Consider the following 21,067-nt stretch of genomic DNA (forward strand, 5'->3'; position numbering starts at 1 on the left):
ACGCGAAATCCTATATATCCTATGAGTCACCTATACATTATATATCACCAGGGCTAATGTATCATTACTTTTGTCTTTCATCATTCCAAAGACTTACCAATCATTGGCATTTTTCAATATAGATTTAAAACTACAGGCACTAATAGCCAAATAATAAACCTCAACATACAGCTGCTTTGTCCTTCTCGGATTCGCCATTGGTACATTGGGTCTACTTGTTAAACCTTGGACGCGACTGTGGAAAATCAAGTGATCAAAAAGAAATGTCAAAACCTAGATTGGGAGGTGCACTTACCTTATCATTTTGTAAATTTCGTAATTTTCGCATTTATGATATCTTTAGAAGAATGTCAGGCGCATGTGTTAATTCGTAAACTTTCCACATTTCAATACGACACGGGGCATAAAGGACAGAATCTGAGGTAGAGACCACGATACCTCAGTCGGTATATATGTACGTCATCAAAAGATTTTTCGAGGTGAATAATACAACAGACCAAGTGAAGGGAATTAAATCTATCGACAATGCGCACGCTCGAAAGAAGCAGGAAGACCGGTCTGTGCTTTCGCGAATGTGTTCTTTGTAAAACACTTTACCTTAATTGCACTGGGTGGCTTGTGACGGACCTCCTGTATGTTGTTCTATAAGGAAGCAACCAAATTCTGCAAGGCGATCTCCACTCAAAATAATCCTGACAGTTAACGGGCTATAAACCCAGCAAATAAAACAGAACAAAAAGAACCAGATACAATTCAGATATAGATACTTTGTTATATTTATGATATAGATATGCCTTGAAACAAAACTACTTTTGGGTTTATTTCTTAAGTAGAAAGTATACTCTTACATTTGCAGGTAAGTTTACGCTAAGTTTTAAAAATCAACCGTGTATCCGGAAAGAGAAATTCGGAACTTATTGTGGTTGTGTACAGGTCGTTGATTTGTCGGAACATTAAATACCCGCTCTCTAATCTAAAGGTAATTATTACGGCCGATTAGCTAGGGCTCAGCTTAACTCGTTCTCCTCACTACCAAACACAGGTGTTAACAGTCAGGGGTATACTAGAGACGTGAGGCTCCCCATCAGTACCCGCACGAAATCAACTGCCAATTAGATCGTCTATCGCAAATGTTGGACTGTCCAAACTGACCGGTACCAGTAAAATGGAAACTTTGCGATAGTACAGATGGGATTTACCGCCCATTGTTTCAGAGTAAGAATATCATTTGTCTAATAAAGTGCATTCACAAAAAAAAAGGTTTAGGTATTATTTATTGATTTGGGACAACGCCATGGATTCACCACAGTATTCGAAAACGAGGCGGCATTTGCGTACCTGTCGAGGTCATAGTACTTTTCATGACGTCATATTTTCTTGATGTGTCGGAATCAGTAAATGTCAGTAATTACAAATATCGACGGTACCATAATCAATTATTATCTCGCCTCGTGTATTTCGTTGAGAATATTTATAAAATCAGCATTTTAATTTGAGATAAGAATAATTCAAAACGATGCAAAAGAAAATATTATCACATGGCAATATTTCGTTGAGACCCTTAATAGTGCTCAATGGGAATGCATACTTACACCATCCATATCAACAGGTCAGGTAACATCAAAGAGATACTTCCGACATAGTTGGAATTGCTTTGGTCTTCTTTTCTACACATCATGGCTGTAATGTTAACGAGATATGACACGTCGTCGACAGTCAGCGAGGGGAACCAAAAAGAATTAGTCAATTAACATCTAAACAAAGTAACATCTCTTTGAAAGTGAGAGTTGGGAACAACAACGTTCAATTACGACTATAGCAAGGTGCGTCAGATGTTACAGTGATAACTGGGTGTTTATGTCATATTGATATCCATAATATATAATATGTACAACGTTTTCGTAACAATCAGTTTTGTACAAACCTATGTCAACAAGGACTCATTCCCTCAACGCTTACATGAATTTCAACTATTTATCTATTAATAAAACCTGATGTTCTCTCCTTGAGCTATATCAACGCAAACTATGATAACAACATATTTATTATTTGTTTTCCAAGTTAAACACCATGAAATAGAACAATATGACATTAATTATATTAAAAACCAATTTCAACGAAGATTCTTAAATGTCTTTTGTATACAAATAGATATATAATAGCTCTATATCATTATGGAACCGACATTATAGAATTGAAGTCATGGGCAGTTTTGTGGTTTTTACGTAAACAAAAGATGGCATTGTATTTCAACCATAATTTCCATCACTGTGAAAAAAATGAATTCTCTTCCAGTTTCTGTTTTTAATTAGAAATAACTTCTGATATTGTTTGGTTTTGTTGGTCTCTCAGTAAGTCTTTACCTTAACATTACTTGTTGTGTTCCTAACGCCCCCGTGTGTATTTGTCTCTTTATTCTACCCAATTTTGATATGCTTATCGTGTCGATGTTAATAGAGAGGACTAAAATGGATTTTGTAACAAGTGGGTTGTGGTTGAGAAGATGACAAGGCTTTATCAGGTCCTGATACGGAACCAGAAGATACTTGAAAAAGAACCCTACATGACAATGGTGACTAAAAAATATTGTGTTTGGTATTATGATCAGGAGATAGTGTATGAAAAAAGGTCATGAATAACTTTTAGTCGAAACCTGATAATTGATATTGTCTCCAGCATGGAAGATTCTTAGAACCTACGTTGGAAATGTGCAATAAGTTTTTTTTAATGGTATGATATGTCTGAGTTGGTTAGAACTGACAGAAGACAATAGTCTAAAGTGCAGATAATTATTGTGAGTGATATCGTTGGAGATCTACATATTTCTGTATCATTGAAGTAAATGAAATATTCTAAAGAAGATTAATTCATGTTTTAGATCATTTGGAACCTTTTAAATTATTTTCACGGATGTTGCATTTACACGGAAAATGAGTTATCTGGAGAATGTTAACATATTATCATTAAAATGAAAGTTTATTATTCTTTTTTGAGAACTTAAAATAAATAATGTAAACCACAGGCTTGTAAAAATCAAAGTAATAATATTTTTGTTTTCTCTAAACCGAAGTAATCGAAACAAATTTGGATAATTTCAACGTTCTCACTAACGACATTTCTCAACACCGATCTGGCTATTAATACAGAGACATCTCGCTGGGCACACATGGCCACTACCGATTTGCACGTGTCAAACGGCACGCACACGTGTGATATGGTATGCAATAAAAACAATATTTCTCGTTGTAATTAGGGAACAGACCGCCCACAAGTATTTCTGTTATATGAACAAAACAAATAAAAATAGGTTCATAAAATGCTATGATTTTGTAATATCTTTATCTAAAGGCGCGACGATGATGAAAAAATGACAAAAACGTTGATATTTATGAAAATTCAAGGAAAATAAAAAATAAGGGTGTTTATATTGATGGATAAAAAGTAAAGGAAACACGAACTCACATGGAGTCCCATTTGTCCTGGTGTACTGATCAAGATTAAATCTCAGAAACTGCGACTCTTAACACCCAACAAAATTGGTCTAATTAGGCACAGATTCCTTCATGGTTGTTTTAGTTTACGGACTAACAAGGAACAGGTGAAACGAAACAATTCCAAGTTAATCACTCTAGCAGTGGAGAGGTAATAATGGTTTTGTTTCGCTTTTAAGTCCAATTCTAGTCGGCAGGTTCTTGGTCGTAACGAGAAAATGGTGCGAATATGAAAGTAGAAATTTGCGGAGAAACGTGGTTGGAGTTTGGGTCACACACGTGGCTTCGGTTACAGTTGTTCACGACTAGTCCTTAATCACACGATCTTATGGTGGCTGACGCTGAGTGAAAACAGGACCTCTAAGTAACACATAATTTCTTCTCGTTTTTTTATCACATCAATCTAATTATATCTTACAAAGTCGACCTTCTCTACTTTGAATTTAGAAGGCAGATTAGATTATAATTAGCTTAAAAAGATCCGGAGGCTACAGATGTTCTGTCCTTTCAGTGTCTAGGTGTAGAATGATCCAGTGCCTTTATCTTGATGTTGTTACAAATTTTGACACCAATGTTACATACATTTGTAAGTCCGCCTTGAAAACACTTTAAGTCTACAAAATAATGAAACTAGTCAGATATTTAAATGAAATGTTTAAAGATTCATTGCAAATCTTAAGTCATCATACCTTTTTGTTTTGAATGCAATAGGCATAACACAGTATGTTCGTTTCTATCGTTTCTATCGAAATTTTAATGTCTTTTTTTTTTTTTTTTTCCTTTCTCTATTCGGTTTGTTCCTATTTTAACAAACTGCATCAACTTAAATCAAATTGAAACTTACAAACGAATAGTGGTTTGTAACAGATATATTTCAAGATGGAATTTGTTGCATTCAGTCTGATATATGTAAAGTGCCTTTTGTATATGTACTCAAGACAAGGTCTTTAAATTCGGTTAGTTTTATATGTTATAACAGCTACTTCAAAGAACGCATGACGTAAACTCGAAATAGGAGGAAAATGTTAAAGCACCTATTACATTCATTAATGAAATATTTCAATAAAACATGCACTGCCTTTCATGTGAAAGATTTATAGCTTACCGCGCAACACTATAATAGACAAATTGGAAATTAGGTTCTTGCACAGCATTTATATAGAAGATAAAAAAGTGCTTATTAACTTTTGTTCTGAGAATGTTTCTATTGCTGATTTTCGCATTAAGATGTTCTTGTGAAAAGTGCAAATTTTAATTATATCGGGAAAAGGACGAAATAAATTACAAAAAATGATAAAATCATTTATAATTAGATAAAATATAAAACAAATTTTAAAATAAAAGCTTTTCAGTTCCAACTGTTATTAAAAAACATAAACAACATTCATATTTTACAGCAGTTTTGCAATTTATTTATAATGCTAGCTACAAAACTTCACACTTTGTTTATTTTCCTGAGTAAAATATTGCATCATAAATGTAAATATTTAGATGGAACAGAGAGAAAATTATCAGGGGTTTACTCAATAAGTAATTGAACAGAGGATAGACAATGATAAAAATGTGTTTAATTGTATCTGTTTACTGTAAACTCCGTAGAGGATAGACAATGATAAAAATGTGTTTAGTTGTACATGTTTACTGTAAACTCCGTAGAGGATAGACAATGATAAAAATGTGTTTAGTTGTACCTGTTTACTGTAAACTCCGTAGAGGATAGACATATGATAAAAATGTGTTTAGTTGTACCTGTTCACTGTAAACTCCGTAGAGGATAGACAATGATAAAAATGTGTTTAGTTGTACCTGTTTACTGTAAACTCCGTAGAGGATAGACAATGATAAAAATGTGTTTAGTTGTACCTGTTTACTGTAAACTCCGTAGAGGATAGACAATGATAAAAATGTGTTTAGTTGTACCTGTTTACTGTAAACTCCGTAGAGGATAGACAATGAATAAAATGTGTTTAGTTGTACCTGTTTACTGTAAACTCCGTAGAGGATAGACAATGATAAAAATGTGTTTAGCTGTATCTGTTTACTGTAAACTCCGTAGAGGATAGACAATGATAAAAATGTGTTTAGTTGTACCTGTTCACTGTATGATTATACATATATATATCCGTAGAGGAAACATATATAATATATATATATAGACAATGATAAAAATGTGTTTAGTTGTACCTGTTTACTGTAAACTCCGTAGAGGATAGACAATGATAAAAATGTGTTTAGTTGTATCTGTTTACTGTAAACTCCGTTTTCATTTCTTTCATGGGTATTAGACAAACATGTTTGCGGTAAACAGACAAACACTGGCATGAAGTTTTAGTGCCAGTGGATTTCGTGAGTACTGTTGATGCACAGGATCAAGTGCGTGGTATTTAATATATATACTAAAATAGTATATTTTATATGGAAATCCAAACTCCGTGATTCCTATTTATTGTAATAACATATGAATACGAAACAACAGGGCGTCCATCATTTTTCATTGAAAAATAGTTCATTTTTTTCACTCGTTTACATGTCCCTTAAGTGATATCAGACAAAACTCCTAGCGTTTCACACAGCGAGAGCACGCTGGGTAGTGATCACTGACCACTATTTAATTATTCAGCCCACCGGGACATATCTGGTAATGATTTTGTTTATCGATCTGTTTGGCCTGGTGTAGTGTTGTTATTCTTGCCGTGTGTCGCTGTTAAATCTCCACCATTATAGGATTAATCAACATCCACTTCAATGTATTAAAATTATCAGTCACACCGTGAACATCAAAAACGTCCAACTGGATCAAAAAAAGTGACGTGCGGGGTGATCAGAAATTTGTTCTATTCTGTGAAAAGCTTATGACGTTATTACACCCGAGGGAAGGTATGGGCGATAATGAGAATTAAACGGAAGGAAATTTACTGGCAAACAAGCGTCTTTGCTAATGAGTTATGACAAAAAGTCGTCACTAAATCACAGAACCAAATTTCCCGAATCCGGATCAAATTAATTGTTGAGGAGAACAGTTGAAATGACATTAAAATGAGCAATTTTGTGAAATTCACACTACACTGATACTTAATGAGATCCATGTGTAGCAATCGAAATTAAAACATAATGTTTTGAAGAGTCAATCAATTTTTAAATTACAGAGTTAGATATTGAAATAATGTATTCGTCATTCAAAAGGCCATTAACTGGTACAAATATTTTTTTTCTATTCTGTGTGGAATTTAATGATTTTATCCTCCATGGAAATTAAACATTTTTAATTCTACTCTTGAAACCATTAGCCTTAAGATATTCTCGTGATTGGACAGCTTATCAAAGGCGATAAACCTGTGGATTTTTCACAAGTTTCTTCACAGAAATAAATTTAGAAGATGTTTTGGGGCTGGAAACTGCGTGAAATTCACATTGTTGCGACATAAATGTTCAAAGCATCGCTACATATAGCTCCGGGACACCACTTCGGCGTAAAGACTGCGACATTTTACGGCAAGCAGGGGGTCTTAAGCAGATGGGGAAAGTAATTTTCCAGCACAAAAATAATGAACAGCTCACATTCACATATTTGTACTAGAGCATTCAGTATTTCAGGCATTTACTAATCCCGAAGACCTGCGTTACAAACACATGATTAACAGTGTCATAAAAACGATTGAAATGTACGGACGAGTGGGTCCGGTTACCGATTTATTTCTTAATATGCACTTTACATCACGAGTCACACTGCATATGTTACCTGCAACAAAAGACGACAGAAACGTTGAAATCCAAAAAGCTGTTATTTGATAAGGAAAGATCAACGATTTTAGAAAAATCAAATGTACATAAGATTTTATATAACCGTTGGACTTTATAAACTTTTTTCTGTTTTTTTTTTTTTTTTTGTTAATTGTAAACGTGACGAGTTTATAGTTTGACATAAGAGTTTCGATTGTAAGATGATAATTCGTGTATTCGTGTTTCTGTGTATTCAGTTGAGGGATTCAGGTTTGTTTTCCTTTTTTCCTCCTTTTTCCCGTTGTTTGAACCATGTCAACTTTGAATTTTTCATAACCCTCGATTAAACGCATATGTAACATGTTATTCTTCTGTTTTGTTATTCTGTAAATAATGGTTTTTCGCTTCCGCTTAATTCTACACTGACGATATCACAGAATTAACATGGATTATATCGAATCTGATATCAAACTGGTACAGACTGTTATATCGGGACACAAAATATAGGGAAAGACATCACAAAAACATGGAAGTCAGAAAAATATTTTGTATTTCTTTTTTTTTTTTTTAATTCTAGGAAAGTTAATCTAGTTTTTTTAACCTTATTGTGAACTGTATCACATAGAGGTGAAGGGAAAGTTTTGTTGTGGGCAAAAACCGGGCAAATCCTCAGAGAGATTCCACGTGATCAATCACGTGATCCATCGTTTAACGCCTGATCTTGGAATCGAACCGCGATCGCCTTGTCAAGAAATGAAAGAGCTATCGTCTGTGCCAACCGATCAGAGACATTTTACTTTACAGAACTAAAGATATTTATGACGTTTTGATGATGATTTTTTTTCTGTGTTACTATGTTCATTGTAAACAAATTGTATGTCTATATACCGGGAAAATAAATAAAACACTTTTATATATATCTACCTATTAATATTTGAATCATCCATGTTATGACATCATAGAAAATGTTTTGTGAAAAAAGTGTAGTTTACATAATGAAATTATTACATCTGACTTTCGGAAAAACAAATTAACGCGTTTCCCTCTGGTGCACAACATGTTCAGTGCGCAGTACATTTGCTATAATCACAGCGGCAGACAGGTTGTGTTAGTGAACGTATTAGGTCTAAACATCACTTAACATCAAACAATTCCAAATATCATACCCAACAATTTAGTCTATTTAATTGTCACTTACAATCTTCAAAAGTTTTGTTTTTAATGGATTAAGGCCGAGGACGTGTTTTTTCCTTTCATAAACTATTAGTATAAAATATACAAATGTATATATATATATATATCTTACGTATTTCAAGTCAATGTGAATAAGCGTGTCCATCCCAATACTGTTTATCATTTAGAAGTTCTTACAGTATAACCAGTTAGAAAATATTATTAGAATATATAAGTTGTGATTTAAGAACATGTTACCTACAGAAAATAATCTGTAATATTGTGTATCAATATTGAAAATATTTTTTTTTTAAATACTATTAAAATGAAATACTAGCAATAAGACATGTATATTGAATACACCTATCTACCTGGTGACTCATAAAGCTCTTCTCAAATTTCACCAGCTTTTATTTCAGTTCTCACCAATCCATTATTTTATAACTTTCTGCATTTGTTTCATGAGATTGTTTCCTCCTATTTTTCAATACAATATTGAAATAATAAAAGAATTGTATGAAATGTGAGCTTTGTAAAGTATTCCAAATGATACTTTTTAATTGATTCCTCAAGAGAGAAAAATAATAAGATTTTAAATCTAATTTTTGAATGAAAACAATTATTCAATTATTCAAATGGATTGTTAGTATTGTGAACCGAAAAATCCCGTATTCGGTTTTGCATGACCTAATTTTAGTTGTACGATCTAGTTATATATTTATTTATATTTGTAACTCGTCTGTTAATTGATAATAATAATATCATTTTATCCAATAAATGACTAATAAGAAATATGAAAATGTCGCTGCCCCTGATTTTGAGAATATCGTTTGTTTGTTTGGTTGTTTGTGTGGTTGGCTGGTTGGTTGGTTGGCTGGTTATTTGTGTGGTTGGTTGTTTGTGTAGTTGGCTGGTTGGTTGGTTGGCTGGTTATTTGTGTGGTTGGTTGTTTGTGTAGTTGGCTGGTTGGTTGGTTGGCTGGTTATTTGTGTGGTTGGTTGTTTGTGTAGTTGGCCGGTTGGTTGGTTGGCTGGTTATTTGCTTGGGTTATCTCTCTGCAGACAGCCATGGTTATTGTTTACACTCGTTGTAGCTGGTGGCTACTTTACTGAACAACCTACGGAAGGCCCGTCACAAGAAATACAGATCAATAAGGTCAAAAGGTCTTCACAAGTACACAACCACGACAACGAAACACCGCTTCCTGAAGGAGAGTTTATATATATACCCGAGGTTATACAACGGATACATCAAATTGCGAGAATTTGTTTACGTTGGAAATGATTTAGATATATTCAGATGCTTTAGAGTGACTGATGCTTATCATGAACCAACTAACACTGTAATGATCGCACGAGGAGCATTGTTCTTACTGAACAATTATTATTATTATCGCAGTCTTAACAGCTCGTCAACACATAAAGGGTCATTAGGGCTTACTGAATGAATAAGGTGTTAAAAATATTTTATCTTTCATAAAACCTCTAATATGTAATTAAATGAAGATTAAAATGTCGTATCAAAGAAGTGTTAATGTTCACAGAACAGCAAATAATATTTATTTCAATTATTTATTAGAATAATAATATCTTAAAATACATAACTTTTCATGCAAACACGGGTGCACCAAGTTTTAATGTTTAAATATTTATATCTTCACATTCGTACTCATATACAAATATATCAATCATATGTCCACTTTAAAATCAACTTCAAGCGCCATTATTCCTATAACTTTTCATTAAGGTCATTTACACAATATCAAATAAAGGGTAGATAACTCTGTACGTTAATGCTGTTCAGCCGTCAGAACAACCGCGAGATTTACTTTCCACAGGAGAGTTCACTTTGTCACTTCCGGAGTCGTTTCCTTCTTTCTTTGCGTCCGTACAACTATGAGTCTTTGTGTGTTTGCTCAAATGATCACTGCGCATGAACCGTTTGTTACATATTGGACACGCAAACCTTTTCTCTCCTGTATGCGTGCGCAAATGACGCTGAAGTTCATCAGACCGTGTAAAACGTTTTCCACAGAATAACCAGTTACACACAAAAGGCCTTTCCCCTGTGTGCCAACGCAAGTGTGCTTTTAAATGCGAAGTTTTTCCATATACTTTTCCACATCCGGGAATATGACACGTATGAATGTTTTTCTTCCGTATATGGGCACCAGCTGGTCCTAGTCTCTCAGCCTCTTGACAGTTAGGACAATCACACGTTGCCCTTCCGCTTAAGCGTCTCTGAGCTTTCGTTTGAGGCACATTTGACAAAACCGGACGTGAAAGAAATGGGTTTCCGGACGAGGCACTGATATCTGTTTGACTTGATAACATAGATTTATAAGTGTCTTGCAGGAGTTGTTGGTTTCCCCCTATATACGAACTAGAGGGTGATGCTAGTCCGTGTGAAAGGGGGTATTCAGGAGAGCTATATCCGGAAGAAATCTGAGCTGGCAACGAAGACGAGGCTCCAGAATAGTCCGAGTACCAGTTACTAGGGGGCGTGTGCACGTCCCACCAAGGAGAGGTTGGATTAGAGCTTTGAGGTGTTTCACCCTTAAGACTCGTATGTGTTATGTTCATATTCAGCGACCAAGACTCGTATGCTGCATGGCTGTTGACGTGAGGTAATCGAGAGTATACATTTCCTAATACGGAGGCACTCATACAATCAGAATGATGCACTTTTGACGGATACGTTGGGGAGGGTGTATCATTGTTATATTGAGATGGATGAAGCCAGTCAGCTGATGACGTGGTGGGATAGGATACAACCCCACCAGTACGTCCGTATGGCAGACCCGCGGACGGAAAGGACACCGTCCCGTTGAGTCCAGACAGACGTTGTGATGAGAGAGCGACAGCTTCCGGTGCGGTGACGGCAGTAAGTTGACGCTTCCAAGGATGGAAACCTTTTGCGATGTAAGATTCCGTGAGAGGGGAGGGACATCTATCTGTTAGTTTACTACACTGGGCGGCCAGCATTGCAAGTGGGGCGCCTCCTATGTGCGAATCCTGCAACAAGAAAAGATAATTCAATAAAATAATCAAATGATTATTGAAACCTGTTAAAACTGTCAGGTTTGCTGTCAAGCGGAGAAAACTGACACTAAAAACTTGATAAATTAAAATTCCTGATTCATTAACAACAATGTGTGTTCATTTCAAATGCAGAAAGAGGTAAAAAATAAGAATTCATCAAATTCACTCGCAAGGTCTAATTTGATTAAACAATTTTGAAGTATTTGTAAGTTTACAAAATCATTGATTATATGAATAACTTGCTACGTCCCCGATTATGACCTTAAAGAATTACACAACTTTTCACGTGAAATTAAGAAACCAGATATGACGTATAACATGATGACGTCACAACAAGCATGATAAGCTCAGAGTGAAAACATCGGAGGTAAAGGCTTGAAAATTGCAAGAGAAACATTAATCAAAGTTATCCTTGTTTAATAAACAGCATCTTTCATTTCTTCTGAACTTTATAGCTCTTAAGGAAATTGTTCAAACGAAGGTCGTACAATTTCGCTTTATTAACGTGAAATTCAAATTCAAATACTATCCTATGTAAATGTAGATGTAACTATATCTTTTCTCAGCCAATCGCCTCGTACAGCAACGTTTTTTTCTTGTGTTCCTGTAAAGCTTCGTATGAAATGAAAATTAAGAATTTTGAAATAATATCTGGGAAATCGTATTCCTTATATAAGCTGTTCAGATCATCTTAAGTTCACAGAAGGTGTTATTTCTGAATTGATCCACTCCTGTTTTAGACGTTCTAGCCACGCCCACCTAACACCTAAGGTGACGCCCCCACACACAAACCACGCCCTGCTACACCTCTGAGTTCAATTTTAGGCATTCATTTTTACATAATCGCACTTCTCTGGGTAATCGTAGCCATGCTTAACCTTTTTATGTCTGTAACAAAGCATAGTAATGTCTTCCGTCCCTCTGTCTTACCGTAACTGTGTCCGAATTATAATCATTTAAATTTATTAATAGAAAATAGTGATTGTACAATGTATGTTGAGTTCGACAATTTGCTTTCATCCGATAAAAGAACGAAAATCACGAGTAGTATTATATATAGAGGTCTTAATGCACGTGCTCTAGATCAAAATGTGAACGAAAGATAGGATTTTTTGGAGATATAAAACCAAACATTTTCTAAAATAACTTATTTTAAATCGGAATCATCCGATCGCGATATAACAAGATATTGTACAGATATATAAAGTGAATACACTAACTCGTTTCCATTATATACACTGTAAGTACCATTGCCGTCTTAACAAAACAGACAGGGAAATTGTAAAAATTAGTGATTTGATTGAAATGGGTTATCTACATCATGTGTTCCGTGTTATATAAAAATCTAAGCGACACTGGAGAAAAAATATTTTTTCTGGTAAACGGACCAAAGAAAATTCCAGCTTATTCACCAAACATCAGAATATGTAAATCTGTAATGTATACAGATACAGACACCGACCCGCGAGTTTACGAGTGAGTTGGACCCCCTTGCTGTATCCGGATTCGACTAGACCTGGACCGATCCGGAGAGTATTGTATACTCATGTAAATTACACAGCATTTTCTCAATGGTGGATTGTTAACCTGTGTACTTGTGTGAAATGTTCGGCACTGCAGTATGAAACAAGATTTGGGCGAGTTTAATCGGATTCACAGTCACATCAAAAGATAATTACTCTATCCTAGGAGAGAGTTAAAGAAATATTGAGAAAGACTTTTCAATAAGGATGACACCCCTTTCATCCTATTCTCAACAGAAACAAAATTTGTGCAAGTCAACGAGAAAATCTCCGAGTAGTTGTCAATGAAAAAGTATCGTTATAGTCGCAATAGCGAACCTTCTAAGGCTTGACCTTTAACCTATCTTAGCGTAGATCGGGCACCTTGCTGCGCCGAAGAAAAACTATAAGCAACTGCCGTCTACCGTACAGACCTGCCGTGGTGGTTTATTGTTAAATAGTGAACAAACTCAATATATTTTGTCCCTGAACATTTTTTCAACTCCTTTGGAGTATATTGTACCAGAGAACCCTATACAGAGTTCCGATCGGTACTGAAAGAGGCCCTTTGTTGCTCACGAGCTGTGAAACATGGCTCTGCAAGTGTTTACAAAGCCAGCAGTAAAGAGAAAATTTATCGGTTTTTCAAAAAGGATCTTTTCATTTTAACACCCTAATCCGGGAGGACTTTATATGATAATTCAATTTCATATGAATTAGGAAACATATTTGATATTCCATTGAGAGACCGCATGTCCCCAATAACAAAATCATATTGCGGTCATATTAGTAAATTATTGATACTAGTCGCGCTGTGTATTGTTAAGATATTGTATTTAAACATCCTTAGTCACGGATATAAATTGGGAATCTAGCTATGTTTTCTCTGGCTTAAAAATTGGTCACATTTTCTCGGAATAACAAGAATTATACAATATAAAAAAAAATCAAAAATAATTTCCTGAAATGGTTGAGCTTATGTATAATCAATTGAAAAATAAGTACAAAATATCATTAGATTTGGAATTTTGTTTCTGCTGTAATTAAATAAAATCCTCCTATTTTTTCTTGAAATGTCATTTTTTCGTCATTTTCTTTGCAGTATAAAAATGATTTACATTTAAATTGACAGCACTCTCATAATGTTTAGAGTCTTGTTTGTTAATTCAGATGTCTTTAAATGCCATTGGAAAATTTAGAAAATGTTTTTTATCAGTAATCAAAGAAATAAATTGATATAATTAAATCTTAATTATAATGTAGCACGGACTGTTTTACTTTTCAGTAATGTATGAAGACGTGCCTGACTTTGCAGTCTATGAACGAGAACTACCATTAGAGAGATCTTGACAGCTTATCAGCTACGGGTGCAATCGAGCACTTACACCAGGAAACGTGATCCCAACGAGCAACAGAATTTAACTCCGGAACAAGAGAGTTCTTATCGGGACAATTTTCGTCGTCGTCTGATTAGGAATTAAATTATATCGGTTGTATTTGACCTTTGACATCTCAGCACGTTTAACATCATCCGTTTTTATAGTCACTGTCAAGTGTAATAGCGACTGATAGCCCCAAACCGAGTCGGTCACATCGGCGCAGGGCGATGATAAATCCCAGAACCAACGCATAGTCATTGATACGATCATTCCGGAAAAGCAAAAATGGTCATCGTTGTCAGCAATTACGCTACTTTTAGTTATGACTGTAATAAATTTCAACAGAAAGAAGATATAAAGTGTTAAGAAAGATGATTCCCAAAAATGCTGATAATTTATAAAAGGTTGTTTTAGACTCAAGTGTAAGCTACAACGCATTTCTTATACATAAATTATTCCGATTAGTAAAAGGTCATCAGGTGCAAAACAAAACGAATATTACATCACTCTTCCATATGTGTTTTCGCAATCATGTTGGGTATGTTTCTTTATCGCTTTCTCTTTTGATGTTGAGAGAGAAATGATAACTAACGATATTAATTTCCGAGAAATGAATCTGTATGAATATATCATATTATATGTGACATTTTCGTTTTAGTACATAACCTGGGTACACTCATACAGAAATATTTGTCATTACTTTTTTAGTTTTTTTTTTCATAATAAATCCTTTTATTTCCTTTGAAGTGTATCAACCTCGAGGAATTGAGCGTTTTCCTTAAAATAGGTGTTACCATACCTCAGACGAGAAAAAAAAGTAATCTATTTGTGATTTATCATTCTTGGACTGATAAAACCCAAATCTTGTAAAACCCTTCCTTCGGGAAAGAAAAGTTGGTCGCCACACGTGAATCGCATGCGCCTAAGGCGGAAGTGTAATTCAGCAGAAAATGAAGTCTCGCACTGGGCGTGAATTGGAGATAAATAACAATGGCGGACGATTGTAAGCCCGCGGGATGGTTTTCTATCGATCAGATATCAGCACATCGATACAGGAACACATGAGCTGACGAGAATTAATTATACATATACTCAAACAGGTGTAACTTAATTGTGCAAAATGTAAACACAGACAAACACAGGTGGTCCCAATAAAGATGATATCGGGGATTAGGGACCCGTAAGCATGTTTGTTGTTGAAGTGGTGAATCTTAAAACAAATTCGACAAACTACAGTGCTCCTAATTTCTTAATTTGAGCTGATCTTCAGGTGCTTTAATGTAATTATAGACAAATTATTAGTGTTTTCTGATCAAAGAAAGTGTTAGTCACTTCTGATCCTTTACACAATATATTCCTTTTATACCAAACACGTAATTCGTAGGCTTTATATTTTGTTTGGATATGCTGTTGCGCAAGTGTTTTCAATATTGTGAAAGCTTGAAAGCAAAGACGATCAGCATATTTATGAAATAACGTCTTATAATAGAATAGCTGAATCAGAGATATTTTTTTCGATAGAATCAAATATGTTTATTTTCATACGTTTTACAAATGAATAAGCACCTAAAATAGAATTAAAATATGTCGAAAAGATGACTTGAAATAGAGAGACGTATAACCAATGTTCCATTGGATTAATAATGCTTTCCAAAAATTTCAAATGCACTTTTAAAAAAATAAAAAAATAAAAGACACGTAAAATATCACAGAGGTTTCACATTATATACATAATACATATATATAATGTGTGTGTGTGTGTGATCTAGAGAGAAGTGTCGACAGTATGGACCGATATTGATACTGGACCCTAAAAAAATTATCATGGGCGCCGATAAGGCACAAAAGCCATCCTAAGTTGCTGTATGGAAGATGGTGATTAAAATATCAAAAATGTTTTACATCAATCTCGGTGTGTTAACAAATTAAAACAACTTTTTACCCAAGGAATATTCATCAGATGAATATCTTAATGTCTTGATCTACATTTTGTAATTGTCTATAAAATACGAATAGTCAATATTATTCTTGAAACTGTGTGCTTCAGAAATTTCTTTCGAAGTGATAATAATAAATTAATGCGTTGGCGATATGAAAGGTGTTGTAGTTATGTGGGCGAAAAAGTTTTTTGTTGATCGTGGCTGGCAAATTAAACATTACCAAATCAATTTAAACTAAGAAATATTTAAAAACAGCGAAGTCTTTTTTTAGAGGACACGAAAAAAACTTTTTATAGGGTGTCGCTGTCACGTGAGCTGAATGACACCCCCAACTCACCCTCTGATTCACCACTGTGGATTTACACGGAAGTGTTTTTTTTATAATAATCATAGAGAGATCACGCTCTTCCTTCTAAATCAATATTTTATGTAATTAAGACAATCTGTGCGCGCTATATTCTTGAAGTCAGTTATTGTACCCAAGCTGTGGGTTTCTAATCAATTTATAATAGTCTTCCATTTTACATAATTGTGTTGTCGAAGCAACTTGCTAAATTTACTTAAACAATTGTAAATAACGCAGTGTTAGCATTTGTTCCTTTTCCATTTTGCATGAAAATGTATCTCTAAGCGTTACACATTCTTAAGATGCATGGACATTTACTTTTAGGGGGAAATGTAATACTTCATTATGGAGACATTGGTATCAAACCTTTCAACTTTTGGGTATTAAAGCTTAAATGTATTAACGTACCAATAAGGAGAGTTTTATACCATGAATATCAATGAAAAATAACCATTATAGTGTATTTTCCATAGGTAAAACTTAATCCAATTTGGGTAAAATTTAATATACAAAAATGTTTCGAAAAATGAAGAAGTAGATATTACAGACCTTTATAAAAGATCTCAAATAGTTTTACACCTTATCAGTTCTACCTGGACAGGTTAAGTTACCTGTGGAATACTTGTAGGTGACACACCTGTCATTCTGATGAATCTGTTCACAATTTACATGAAAGGAGGTAGCTCGTAACTCACAGGTATGTTGAACAGGTGCGCGTACATTTGATATGCTTCAGTATTGTACATCTCCCACCAAGCAGCCTGTGTTAATGTCTATAAATGATTCATACCTTTGCAGAAATCATTCCTTCTCGTGATGTGTTTCTAAAGAAAGCTAGATTAAATGAATATTTGTATTTGTGTAGAATACATCCCGAATGATGAACTTCACACTCGAGAAATAAAAATGTTTCAATGGCGAATTGAAATAGGTTAATTTACAAGATCTTGTATTTCACCGCTTACTCATAGCTCATAACTCACAATTTTTCTGTTCTTTGACACTATAAAACAGTTTCTGTTCTATTGTCAGAATTCTTACATCTAGGCATTATTTCTGGGCCTAATCATTATTTAAATGTGTTAAAATTCCAGGAGAAAAAAACCCTTAATACAAATAAGTAGAAGAAAAAAACTTCATCCTTGTCCTACAACGTTCATGCTGACTCCAAATTGAAACGCAATAATGGTTCTGTGTAAAATAAGCATAGTTTTTGGACTGAAGATTATAATAAAAATATTTTAAAATGTGTATTTTAATAATATTTTGTTATTTCTAAAATACTTCCGAAATATCCTTTGATTTTTCAAAGTACGATACACAGAATTTTCGTGTCAAGAATAATTTCTAGGTTAAGACTTAAAACAGATACTATATTCAAAATTACTTCTCTGATAAACTTCTCAAAACCTGAACGGAACGAAAAAAGATGATATGTCCTTTTTTAAAGTTTACAAGTTTTTTAATCTGCCTTTTAATCATTGACGTTTTAAGTTTTTTTTTGTAGGCTACCATCATTTAGAATGTTTTATGAGTTTAACTGTTTCTCTTTAAGATAAATTATATTTGATTAACAGGAAGGACCGTTTTAGGGCAGAAGAACTGGGTGTGTGTGGTAGTCTAATCTACCTCACTATTTTTACACCACCTTAGACTTCAAAACAACAAAGGACATCAAAGGATTAAAGTCTGTAGGGATCAAACTTGAATGACAATTTTAAAGAAAAAAATATACAACTTCTAAACTTTGAACTGCTTAGAAAATTGATTTTGACTAAATAGGGCATTTTGGTTTGTCTCACAAAGGAAAGCGGAGAAGTTGGGCCGACCACACTATCACCTCCAACAATAGCGGACCTAATTAGGGGAGCTCCCCTCGATAACCTCAGGGGCGTAATTTTAGATCGGCGTAAAGGATAGAGAGAGGTAGGGTGCACAACAGGGCTATAGAGTTCATCACCCCGTCCACGACAGGTAAAAATACAGGTGAATAGTTAGGGTGCGGAGAAAAAAACCTTGAATTGACGATGTCCAAATTAGTCATCTGAATTATTAAAATGTTTGACGAAAAGTGTTTACATTGCAGTTTAACAAAATGAAGTTTTGTAGTTTTTAACGTGATTGAACAAGATTTTGAAAGATTTATCAGGAAAGAGATACTATGTAAATAAGATGTTTATCTACATATATGATGGTATTCCAATCTAACATTACATGTAGGTACGGACCCGGGTTCCTCCTCATTACACATTGGCAGTGTTTAAAATAGTTCTCAAATGAAACATTAACGCTGTATAACAACCACTGATCTCGTCCTAACAACATATTTTTATAGATATTAGGCAATTTACAATCTTGTCAAATTTCTCAACAGTTAAGCTGTTAATTAATCAAGTTTAATCAATATTTCTTAATAGGCTATATCATACTCTTGTGTGAAAAATACATAATTTTATATGAGATTTCAAATAAACATGTAAATGTTTGCTTTCAAGAAAATCTCTCGGTGTCAAGAAAACTATTCACATTAAGCATGGCATGCTTTAGATGAACACCGTATACTGAAGTCAAATATGTTTCGTCGTTATTCGGGCAATGTTGGTGCCCGTAAGATCAGTAGCTATGAGCAGGTGTAACTTTGTAAGCCTTTTCTCCTTTTGAACCCCACTTCAAACCCAAGAAAATATTCTAGTGACTTTGAATACGGAACGCTAAAAATTGTTTACATATACTTTCTATATAAACATCTATTAATCTTGGATCCCAAACGAATAGTTCTCAAAATACACACATACAGTGAACATGTGTGACTTAAGTTTGGGCTTGTAAATACGTGATACTACAATAGTGTAATCATTGAGCAAAAGCATTCATGAAAATCCTCGAATAATTATTTTAACAGAACATGGCAAAAATCAATAAGTATGTGAAGTTTTAATAATCAACTACATATGTGATATAGATTTCATGATATTTCGAGCCGGCAGTTACAGTCAGTGTTTTACCGGGGTGACGAATCTTTTCACAAACAACGTAACAGAGAGTTCGGAATTTTCTTTAAAGATTTATGATGCACGATAATATCTTCATATATTAAAGACAAAACCATCATTCTTTCTTTCAGTGATTTTTATATGAATCCTGAGTGTTTATCAAAAAAAAAACAGTAATGTTTATTACATACCATGCAGTCTACAATAAGTCAACTTATACATTACGACAAGAATTTTTCCCGTGCACGGCGGAGCCATGACCTTAAACATACGAATTGACAAACTTATTTCTCACGAAGATGTTACATTCATTTGCCTAAAACTTATAAATTCCGGAAAGTAACATAACGGTTAACTTGTGTAAACTGGTTTTAAAGTTTTTTTCTGGTGTACGGGTTAATTTTTCGTGACATTGCAAAAGTGTTTACGTTGCTACTCTAAGGCCGTCCATAGTACGAACTATCACGGAAAGGGGATTCTTATAATTATCAAAAAATTGTAATCAAAGTCATCGATCTTTTGGCAAAGTCGTTGTGAAAACATTGAGATATGACATTTGATTAAAATAATCGAATAAATCGATCTAAAATGGAATAGCACAGGCATGGCTATTATTATCTGAATCCATACTTAACAGTTCTAAGCACGTGAATAACGGGAAATCAAGTGCTTACGTCAATTAACATAATTAACTCATCATCCTACCTCCCAACAACCGGACGCTCTACGACGTTCAACATTCATATTTATATCTACAAAGATAGTTTTGGAGGGATGGTGTAACCCAGGACTTCAATCTCTTAGTTCTACCGAAGAGCAGTTTAATTAGATCTTAAATGTGGGGAGTTTTAGAATGTACCGACCAAAAATCCAAAACGGAATTTGGCCATTTATTATGTATTTGGTGACTGAGTCATTAGCTTGTTTACAAAATTTTAAAGATCGAAACCGGGTTGATACATTTCTGTACGGTGTCGTCCGGAACTGTTTTCTGTAAGAGTCATCATGTATTATTTGTATTTTGGTCTTATTTCAGAAAAAATATTTTAAAAAATGGAGTACTTACCCCGATGACGGAGGCTGCCATGTTGTTTTAGTTGTGAGTACCTCTGTTGAGTACACACCTCTCCACTCAAACTGTCTTGTAACACGCGGCCAGAGTGTCCCACAACCAGCTAAGGCATACATTAAAATCGCCCCCGATCCGCCTCCGATCGTCCCGTCTATTGTCCCGTTTATTAATCTAACCATCCTATCACCGGCACGCTTCAAGCCGCATGCAATGATTGACTTCTTAAGGCGATGGGGCAACGCCCCCTCCTCCTGATAACCTTTGATTGCGCTGATACAGACCGGCTGCTAGTTTGTGCATGGTGAAGAGGAGTTTACATAAAAATGAAAACTTAGACTTTAGTAGTGTATAAAATGACTTTAAATTTGTTAATTGACAGACAGTCTTGAAGGCTTTTCGTCAAATGGTAC

The 21,067-nt window shown here is 34.5% G+C and overlaps 1 protein-coding gene across 1 annotated transcript; it reads right to left on the reverse strand.

Annotated features, from left to right (window-relative positions):
- Positions 1-10,183: 10,183 nt before the first annotated feature.
- On the reverse strand, positions 10,184-20,672 carry LOC132544804 (transcription factor Sp9-like). The gene is made up of 2 exons (XM_060208453.1): positions 20,652-20,672; positions 10,184-11,398 (listed from the first exon to the last, which is right to left on the reverse strand). The coding sequence occupies exons 1-2, from the start codon at positions 20,670-20,672 to the stop codon at positions 10,184-10,186; spliced, it is 1,236 nt and encodes a 411-aa protein (XP_060064436.1).
- Positions 20,673-21,067: the final 395 nt, after the last annotated feature.

The sequence above is a fragment of the Ylistrum balloti genome, unplaced genomic scaffold (assembly GCF_031769215.1).
Source record: "Ylistrum balloti isolate Yb309-2 unplaced genomic scaffold, AGI_CSIRO_Ybal_v1 Utg369590, whole genome shotgun sequence".
NCBI classification, from domain to species: Eukaryota; Metazoa; Mollusca; class Bivalvia; order Pectinida; family Pectinidae; genus Ylistrum; species Ylistrum balloti.